Consider the following 10,908-nt stretch of genomic DNA (forward strand, 5'->3'; position numbering starts at 1 on the left):
GCTTCTAGCTATTTGCTTCAATCATCCATCTTTTTGCATTATTTTAAAATAATAGCCGGAATATTCAAGCTGGCGTGGCGGCCAAAAATCCAAGATGGCAGTCTCAAAATTTAAGAGTATGGCTGTTTATGAAGTTGACTCTAAAACCATGCGGAGTCCAAAATCGGTGACCAAAATATCCAAGATGGCGGCCCAAAATCCAAAATGGCGGCCCTAAATTCCATATATCGGCAGTTCCAAGCTGTTTTAGGCTCTAAAATCATGCAAAATCGATGTGTTGCGAATGTGAAAGTTATCCAAAGTTCAAATATAACAACCAGAATATTAAATATGGTGGCCGAAATTCCAAGATGGCTGTATCGATGCCGGCTGAAATGAAAGATGCTGGCCCCAAAATTCAAGATGGTGGCTGTTTATGAAGTTTCAGACCATGAACCATGAACGATCGATATATTTGGAAGGGAGAAGATCCCAACTAACAATCACTCATTTTACCAGCACCTTTACGACGAATTGATTCAGCATGATGCTGAATAACATTTGGATAATTTTCAGGCACAACCTTTGCTCGGGTTTTGTTCACACACATTTGGAGAAACTATAAAGCATAGTGTTGTGTACCAACTGAACTGTTAGTTGTTATATAGTTTAACAACTATTTAGTGAAGCTGTTATTCAGCTTTAGCAAAAATGATTAAAAACAAAAAGAGCAAAATTTTTCAATTTCCACGAGAGTTTATGATTGGAACTTAATGCTGTGAACAAATATTGTGAAATAATACCTAAATTTACCTAAATCCAGATTCGAACTCGAGACCCATCGATTGCCAGTCGCATGCCTTCCTATCTGCGCCATCCTAGAGATGATGAATTGCAGTGCTCTAATCAAAACATAAACTTCGCGTGGTTTAATAATGATCAGACTCGACTCCTATTTAGCAGTGGTGAATTAGCACAACATTATGGTTAATGACTGGACAACAGATTAATTCAGCTGTTGTTCAGTAAAAACCACGTGTTTTTTCATCATGTACTCTGAGTCGAAGTATGATGAAACGAAAGCGCTTATTTGACTTGTGAAAAACACATTATACAGATAGATGTGCTAATTTTTACATGAACTTAACAAGAAGCAGAAAAAGTCTTGTTAAACTATGTTGTAAAGGAATTACTGCGAGTCGAATAAAAATCTAAATGAACGCTTGAAAAGTGTATTAACAATGATAAGTTAACACCAATACGAAAGGTTGAACATTGGCTACTTTTTCAATTGAAATAGCATTTGTACAGTAATGTGTACATCATAATTTTAGTTCAGCTATAACTACTATTATAAAGCAACAATTCAGCATGCATGATTGTTTGCGGCTGGCGATTGTTAGTTGGGATGTCCTGAGAATAAAATTGATGACTAAAATATCCACTTTGGCTATCGAACATCCAAAATGGTGGTCCATAATTCAAGATATCAACTATTCCAAACTGTTTTAGACTCCAAAACCATGCAGAATCGATATATTTGATATGGGGAAGATGTCCGGAGACAAAATATGTTGACCAAAACATCCAAGATGGCGGATGAAAATCCAAAATAGTGGCCTGAAATTGCAGTTGGTGGCTGTTTTGTGCAGTTTTAAGATCTAAAAGAATGCATCGAAATTACAAAGTTTCTAACCTGTGAAAAGGTTATAAGTTATTTAGTTACAATCAATAATTTAGCAGTTTTGCTAAGTTCAGTGGCTCCCAACCTTCGGCCATGGACCAAGCGATTTTTTCAAGAACCGGTTGTGAGGATTAAGTAAAATGTTTTTTTCGGATTGTGCACTTATCACAATGTTGTTGTATTGTAAAGATCAGTGGTTCCCAGTCTGAAGTCACGGGCCAGAATAATTTCACATGTCACATGTTACATTTCGACATTTTTGAGCTTTTTATGTCAAACGTCATATATTGAGACGTATTTTTGATATATTTTGTCAACATATGAATTTATATATATTTCGATTGTTCAATTGCGTGGACGTTAATCAAATGCGACAAAAAAACAAAGTTTATTTTGGTCAAATGCGGTTTTCTTGTGTTTTTCTATTGTAACATGTGGCATTTATGCTTCCGTGGGCAGTATAGATATGTTATAAAATCAGTGGTTTCCAATATATGATCACGGGCCCCAGGAATATCTCAAGAACCGCAAGTGTGACGACAAAATGAACATGTTTTTCGGGTTCTATGCCTCTGGATCAACTTATTTGAATATAATAAACCAGTTGTTCCCAATATGATGTTACGGGCCACGGGAATTTCTGAAGCATCGGAAGTGCTAGAAAGTTGTGCATTTTTTTTGGATCGTTCATCTCAAGGAGCAGTACCTATAATACAGATGCATTTCAAAGATCAGTGGTTCACAATTCATGGTTATGGGCCACGCAAAATTCTCAAAAAACTATAAATTTGAGGATGAAATGAAAATATGTTTTTTTTCGATTTACGCCTCACAGAGTACTGATCACAATATAGTGAAATAGCGAAACTCAGTGGTTTCAAATCTGGGTTCACAGACCACAAGAATTTCGCAAGATTCAAAAGTGCTAGGATGAAGTGAACATATTTTTCGGATTGGTCATCGCAAGAAGGAGTAACTTCAATATACATAGATGTGTTGAAAAATCAGTGGTTTTCAATTTATGGTCACGGACCACGCGAATTTTGGAAGAACAGAAAGTGTGAGAAAGAATTGAAATTACACACCTAGAAAATATCATGTAATTTTAAGTGTCCTGAACCTGACATATACGAGCATCTTCAAAAACACAAATTTAGAGGTTATAACATGTATATTTACGTCTTTCAAGACTCCCCAAAATAAAACTTATTTTTTCTTAGCGTCTAGCAATCGCTAGAATCGATTTGACAGATAAAACATAGAAAAGTAAAATATTGTCATGCATGGGATTCGAACACCGGATCTCCTGATCGTGAGCCACATCTCTTACCTCTCGGGTAATGCACCGAGTTAGAAGGTGGGTGATGAACATGATACTGATTCTACGTTTCTGGTGAAACGGATTTGTTGACATTTAACGCAACCAACCAGCACTTACATGATGCGCGTAAAATTGAGCCCAATTTGTGATTCAGTCTTGGAAACGTTTACGTTTTTGGTGATTCCGTTTCGTGGAAATTTCAGAATTTCTAAGTGTGTACTTTTCGGAGCTTGCAGAAATTCTTAGGTGTTTGCAGGGATCCTAATCGGCCTCAGTGGCATTTTAGGGGATCTCAGTACCGTTTCTGGGATTCTCAGGGGCTTCCAAGCGAAGTTTCAGGGGTATCAGGAATGTTTCAGGTGGTCTCACGAGTGTTTCAAGGGGCCTTAGTGTCATTTCAGGGGTTCTCCGGGAGTTCCAGGTGGTCTAAGGGGCATATCATGGATTCTCAAAGGGAATCAACAGCAACTCCAGGGGTCTTGAAGGCATTTCTGAGGTTTGAGACGCAGAATATTAAAAACATTTACACTTTCTCCTCGTACTTTCGGTTCTTGCGAAATCAGCATTAGATGAAAACCCTGTGATACAAGGTTTGCTTGGTATCCAATACGCCAGCTTACTCAAATCCTGCTTAAATCTTCCATTGACGCAGACCCCGTTAGATTAAGATGGAAAACATATTGCGGAGATTCCACCTGTTTAGACTCCTGCGCGAAAATTAGTTGCGTGGATTTTTCTTGCGTGGGCCCACAGATATAAAACCAGACCGCGTCCTGGAAAATATTTTACGCTGTGTTGTTAGGTACACATTTGGTGATAGTTTTGCATTGTAAACAAACATTTTTAACGCACCTACGCTGAAAATGAGCCTAATCATTTATTTGCGTCGGAATCTATAAATCTTCACAACGGGCAATATTCACCCTTCCACAAGCAAAGACATGATACATCATGTAAAATGAATTCACACGTAAATCTGTCACACGCAGCACTTACAATTTTTTCTACATATTTCCTCTAATACAGTTAGCTGAGTCAGCCAACAGATTAAAGGCTTTCCATTGATTTTTGATTTTCACCCCGTTTTCTTTCACCATCTCATTCGACATTCTAGGAAGTGGATATCCGATGCGTACCTCTACTGGGACGAGATTCGCCGAACGGCCGACGCCTCCGAAGCCGGAGTGGCACAACTTTCCGCGTACAGCTTCTCCAGCACGGATCCGTCGATTGTGAGGGTAAGTGTAACCCCCCCCCCCCTTTCTTTTTCTTTTCCCATCAAGGCGCTACACATTTGGGTTTCTTTCATCCATTCTGATTGAAACAGAACAAGCTGTTGAGTCAGCAGTTTTTCTTTTCGGCCGGTTGTTAGGACTGTAGAAGCAGAGGTAGAATTATCACCGACGACGACGACGACGACGACGACGCGGGGATAATTTTATTGGATGGGCTTCTCCGGCACTTGAGTGAATTATGTAAATCAAGGAAGCGAATGTCAATCAGCTTCGTCTGCTGCAAGGAAACTGGGTCAACAGCACAGGGGTTTTATTGCAGAACGCGATCAAAAGACGGAAGGGAGAATATGCTTGCTTCAAAGGAGTGTGGTTGGGGTTGCAGCAAAATTGGATAATACAACTAATTAATATTGATGCATTTCAATATTTCACAGCATTTCAATTCACTAATTTATTTATTTAGTTCAACATAAAAATTATGATAACACTGAGACAACAATTTGGCGCCCATAGTGCTTGATTTGCTGCAGATGCAGTTCTCAAGCGTCCTTCACGCCCAACGCTCCAGATCATCTTCCACTTGATCCGTCCATCGTGCTTTCTGCGCTTCACGTCTTCTTGTGCCAAACGATAAGCAAACACCAACTTTGCAGGGTTGTAGTCTTGCATTTTTACAACATGCCCTGTCCACCGCACCCACTCGCTTCAGTCACTTTCAGGATTTCAGGTTTGCCGTACAGTGCAGCGAATTCGTGATTCACTTGTCTCTCGACTCTCGAGCACTCCAAGTTTACACGGTTCAGGCGAGTGTACATTTCTGCAGCCGTTCCAAAATTTGTGGCAATAATAACAGTCATCCGCAAATCAGACAAATTGGCCGGATTTCGTGAGGAGCCTACCCCGGCTCATCGTATAACACCTTCCAAGTTGGACCTTCCAATTCGCAGTCCCCGTCGGAATTCGAATGCACTTGGGTATACATTTGCACACCCTCCATCGTTGTACTTAGGCTGGTAAGCCTCCCGGGAAAGCTGTTCTCGTCGAGTTCGGAGGGCCGATTTGAAAAATTTCTATCCTGGGCGATTGCTAGCCATCGCCTTGACATGTGGTCAGGTCAAATTTTTGTCGACTTGCTTGCTTGCCGGGCCCCCACATTTAAGGACTTAAATATCCCAGCACGCGAGGAGGTCGATCCAACCGACGACAGATTACACAGCTAAACCTGTGAAGCCGCACAACTGTTGCTGTGACAGTCAGTCTCGGAGTTAAGTACAGACAATGCCCTACTATCTGACCCATACCGCATCCCTCCCGATAATGAGAACTGGGTATCGGATAAGGCTAAGCTAGCGGCGATCTGTACAACCGGTTATTTCCTGCCCAGAAAATAACTTCCACGCCGCACGAGGGAGGCTGGGCTCTACTCGAAGCTATGGCTAGACTCAACGTGGATGCCGCGAACGTAGGTGACAAAAAACCTACAGTAGGAACGGTGCAGAGTCCATCATTGATGTGACGTTATGAAGTCTGGGTCTAAACCCTAGCTCGGATTGGAGGGTCGACGATGGATACACGCACAGTGACCATCTGGCGATTCGGTAGACGATGGAACACGGAGGAAGACGGCCACAGCCGGAGGTCATTGACCTTCATCGGGGATGACTGACCTCGCGCTTCGATAAGTCGATATTTGTGGAGCGATTACTTATTACCGACTATCTATCCAGCGATGTTTTAGTCGGAACCCTAAGTCGTGCATGTGATGCCGCAATGCCAAAGCGATCCCTACTCAGAAATGGACGCAAACCGGTATACTGGTGGTGTCCAGAAATCGTAGAGCTCCTTGCATCTTGAATAAGAAGGTGATGCCTACAGAGTAGTTATGTCCAAAACGAAGGGCGCGTCAACACCCTCAGAACGCTCCCCGAGATGCTGCATCGTGGAAACGTTGGACTCGCGCCACGATGCAAGACCATGGGCACGGTCTCCTATGACCAAAAAGGCAAAGTGAGGTCTCCCCGGTGACGAAAGACGAGCTCATCGCAATAGCGAAGTCGCTTAAGTTGAACAAGGCTCCGGGTCCGGACGGTATCCCGACAAGAGCCATCAAGACGGCCATCGAGGCTAGCCCTGGCATATTCAGAGTGGCTATGCAGATGTGCCTAGACAGAGACGAATTTCCGGAGAGGTCGAAAAATGCAAAGATTGGTTCTACTGCCCAAACCTGGGAAGCCACCTGGCTTCCGGAAGGGTCGATCGACGGTGGACACCATTAGGGCTGTAACCAAAATAGCCGAGATAGCGCTGTAAACCACTGCACGTCTGAACAGAAGGCTGTGATCAACTCCAAGTGCATCGCTGAAGGAATTAGGAGTCATGATCGACGATAAGCTGAAATTCGGAAGCCACGTGGAATATGTGTGCAAAAGGGCAAGCATGGCGGTAATGCCAATAGTCTCGAGTAAGCGTAAGCTGCTCGCGACAGTAGCGGTCTGCATATTACGGTATGGCACCGTTGCATGGTCGAATGCGCTAGTGGTCAATCGAAACGTTAAGCGAGGTTTCAGGGAGTTCAAGGGGGCTTCATATAGTCGATGCGGTAAGCACACGAGTATTCAACAAGTCCATGCTGTGGGTGACGAGTTCGATTCCCGGTCGGTTTAGAAGTTTACCAAAACTTGTGATACCTATACAGGGTGCGTGCGGTAATTTTGCACTAACCTTCAAACAGGAATATTTCATCAAAAGGTTGCAATAAAAATTTAAATCCCACATCATCAAATGCACCGTATTTCTAGTGAACTGTGAAAATGAAAAATATAAAATCATTAATAATCAAATCTAAGTCTAGGGTACAACTTTTTTTTAGCAAGCATCGGATCACTTGGCGGTCTTCAACAAAGATGTTCCGCATAGAATTCCCTATAATAATACTAAAAATAAGTGTTATTGAACGCTTCCAGTGCCATCTAGTGGCAGAAAACTAAAACTATGCCATTCCTGCTAGAGATGGGAAAACTTATACAATTTTGAGAGTGAATCGCCTCCGATTCACTCTCAAAAAAGAGTCGACTCTTTTGATCGATTCAGTAACTCATTTTCGAGATTTGAAGAAAAATGTCGATTTTCGATGTGAGCCGACTCCTTTTCGTATATTCCTGCTAAGTTTTTAAGGAAATCTGGTTTCATGACACGTTCGTTGACGGTATACACAAACGCCTGAGCATAACGTTATTAAAATGTAGGATCCACAGATTTTCCTTCATACCATTAACAAGTCGAATCACTCGTGCGAGCAGGCCGCATAATATAAGAATGAAAAAATGATCAATTGGTAAGGATTGCGATGTTTTGCGTCGAATCATGATTAAGAGCGATGTCAAGCTAACTCTTTTCGGCACTCGTTGGAATCGTAATGAAAATAAGTGAATCGTGACTCTTTTGAAAAGAATCACGGTTCACTCACTCGGTTTCGCGAATCGATTCTTTGAGTCGATTCGCGAGTGAGTTACCCATGTTCAATTCCTGCACATATTAGTACCAGTTTTACCATATAAATTTCAGACTAGTCGAGCTATACCTAAGACCTTATCAATTCAGCACAAATTTGTGCTGTAGCTTATGGGAGTCTAAAACAGCAAATTGAGGTGGTCAGACTTAGGATATTTTAGTTTTAAATTTTCTCATAAATGTTTGAGCAGCCCTAGGAAAATACCATTGCTCAAATTAGAATTTCCGACTTCTTCCAGTTATTTCTCCACTATCTTCCATTCCAGCGATGTAGTTTTTTGTAGGTAACAAGCCTATGGAATCCCCCAACTACACTGAAAAAATCAGCTTCATAGCGTTCTTGACAGCTGAGAAAATGCAGATAGTATGCAGCTGCTCCACATATTTATACTCAAGTTGTTCGCATTTTCGTCTTCTAGAAATCTCTTTTTCAAATTTATGGGATATTTTTTGAACGGCACACACAACGATGATAACATTGGAGCTCCTCGTACAAAAAATATTCTAGTTTTACCTAAAATAACACAATTGTTGACCAACAGATTATATATTTATTTTGATTTTGATATGTCGAGGAATTTGTTTAGAAATAAGATTAGCTAGTAAGTTTTAATCTGTCTGTACGATAAAATCGAAGGCGAGTATAAATAAAAAAATAAATAAATAAACATATAGAGAACAACACTAAGACGGACTTGCAGCGATTCTCAGGATCGTTCAAAAAAGGTTATCGATATTAGGGCCACTTTTTTCTTCCTAAATCATTGAAATAATCACAATTGTTCGCGAAAAAATCATTTAGTATAGATCTATTGTCGAATAATTTTTAAAACGTGTTTTATGATTACGATATGATTTAGTGCAAAAATGTCGCACGCACTAATTAATAAACTTGACATTCTAGATTTTTCTTATAGCTAACCATTATTTTGAATACTCCTTTGTTCTAGAATCGATACATTGAGAAGATCCTTCCAGTATACCGGGCTGTCACCGAACAGGAGCTCACTCTCTGCCCTGGGGACTGGAAGTACGGTTCCTTCTACACGACTGTCTTGACTGAATGCAGACTTTTCCAACCATGGGCAACGAAAAAGTAAGCTTCGAAACTCTTTCATCAGTTCTGTGTTTGGATCTGAACATATCTATTTCATCTCCTGGTAGATTCCTTCGCAACGGAGGCCGCATCATTACCCAGAAGGTCGAATCCTTCCAGGAGGTGGCCGGTCAATACGACGTGGTCGTAAACTGTACGGGTATGGGTGCTAAAAAGCTTTGCACCGACTATAAATTGGTTCCAATCCGCGGTCAGGTGATCAAAGTGAAGGCACCCTGGGTTAAGACGGCTTTCTACGCCGATTATGATACCTACATCATTCCGGGCTTCCAGGGCGTTACGCTTGGTGGATGCCGGAACTACGACAGTTACAATACGGAAGTGTGCAAACACGACTCGGCTGCCATCCGGGAACGATGTGAGGCATTGCTGCCCAGTTTGAAGGGAGCGCCGGTCATCAGGGAAGCTGTTGGTTTGAGACCACACCGTGATCCGGTTCGGGTGGAACCGGAACTGTTGGAGCTGGCGAGGGGACGAGTGAAAGTGGTGCACAATTACGGACATGGAGGATACGGTGTGACGACTTCGCCGGGAACGGCCATTTATGCCACTGGGTTGGTAACAGACATGCTCAAGAGCAATAGCAAATTGTGAGTGAGATATGGTACATTGGTATATAGGGTCTTGTACCATTTGGGCAGGTGTACCTATTTTGAGCACTTGCCACTATAACTATGTCAATTTCAAGCCAATTGATTTGAATTTTTGTACAGAGTTAGATACTGTACGTACCTAACTCTATACAAAATTTCAAATCAATCGGTTTGAAATTGATTTAGTTATATCGATAAGTGCCCAAAATAGGTACACCTGCTCAAATGGTACAAGACCCTATGTGTTTGAAAAGGTTGTAAATAAAAAAAGTGTTCAACAAATGGTTTACTCCTTTTTCTCGTTTTTCAATGTTGTTCCATGTTCGTTGATAATTCATATTCCTCGTTAGCTATCATGCGTCTCCATTAATGTTGCTTACCGACTAATAGGAAATGTAATTGGAATATTTTGCAATACAATACATAGGTATAGGCCCAGAGTGTTCAGGGTCAAGAATAAAAAATCAATCATGGTAAAGATTTCAATTTATTTTATTGATGTCCTATTTAATTCTCAGAATGTTTAAAGATTACGGTTAGTGATTAAATTTCGTTACCCTGTAATTTTGTTTAAAAATTTCTCATTCAAAACTTTTACTTTTTATTCATGGTAAATTAATAAAAAAAATAGCAATCAATATTGTTTAACTACATCTGAGTTCTTTCAAAATGTATTTAAAGTAACATGCATCACAAGTGCATTCAGTGCTGCCTCTGTTTGCTTGCCTCGAAAAGTTCCTAAAGAAAGTATTAAGATTTTTTTGAAGAATTATTGTTGACATTGTTACCTAATCTTTTGATGCACGATCCACGTTAAGTATGCCGACCATATCAACTTCAAGTGCCACACAAAAAATCAAAAGTTTAGAAATAATTGAACAAAAAGGTCCTTAAGAACACTTAAAAAATACGCCGTTTTGAAATACGTTGAACCTTTTATTGTGTTCTGTGAAATTTATATGCAGAAAAGATGCCAAAATATGTAAGGCTAAATACAGAAAGTTACTATTGTGACAAGTATAGTGAAGTAATGGTAATGATTGAGAAATTATATGGAATGAAAAAAAAAGAAAATACAAGAACAATAATTGTTTCACCTGAAACATGATTAGATATTCAAAAGATTTGTTCGAAAAGTAGCATGAAAGGGGCTTCCCAATATTAATAAAAATTATTAGCGACCAACAACAGCAAAAAATATAGTAAATGGGTATTTTTATTGAACTGGTGATCGATCGACTGTAAGGTTTAATCTTATGATTTTCGGCAACGCAGTCTTTATTGTATTAAACAAAATTTAAGCTATAGAAACGTCGGGCAGATAGCTTAAATTTTGTTTAATACAATAAAGACTGCGTTGCCGAAAACCATAAGGGTATTTTTATTTCTCCGGTTAGCTTGACCAGCCAAATTTTAATATGTTCTGTAAAAAAAAACAAAATATCAGAATTTGATATGTTGTCAAACAA

At 40.3% G+C, this 10,908-nt stretch overlaps 1 protein-coding gene across 1 annotated transcript in view; it reads left to right on the plus strand.

Annotated features, from left to right (window-relative positions):
• Positions 1–9,490, plus strand: part of LOC134286858 (D-aspartate oxidase-like) — a 30,537-nt gene extending 21,047 nt beyond the window's left edge. The window contains exons 4-6 of the mRNA XM_062848550.1: positions 4,097–4,222; positions 8,680–8,825; positions 8,894–9,490. Coding sequence (XP_062704534.1) covers positions 4,097–4,222; positions 8,680–8,825; positions 8,894–9,440 — 819 coding nt within the window. The 3' untranslated portion in view covers positions 9,441–9,490. The remainder of the gene's footprint in view (positions 1–4,096; positions 4,223–8,679; positions 8,826–8,893) is intronic.
• Positions 9,491–10,908: the final 1,418 nt, after the last annotated feature.

The sequence above is a fragment of the Aedes albopictus genome, chromosome 2 (assembly GCF_035046485.1).
Source record: "Aedes albopictus strain Foshan chromosome 2, AalbF5, whole genome shotgun sequence".
In the NCBI taxonomy this organism is placed as follows: Eukaryota; Metazoa; Arthropoda; class Insecta; order Diptera; family Culicidae; genus Aedes; species Aedes albopictus.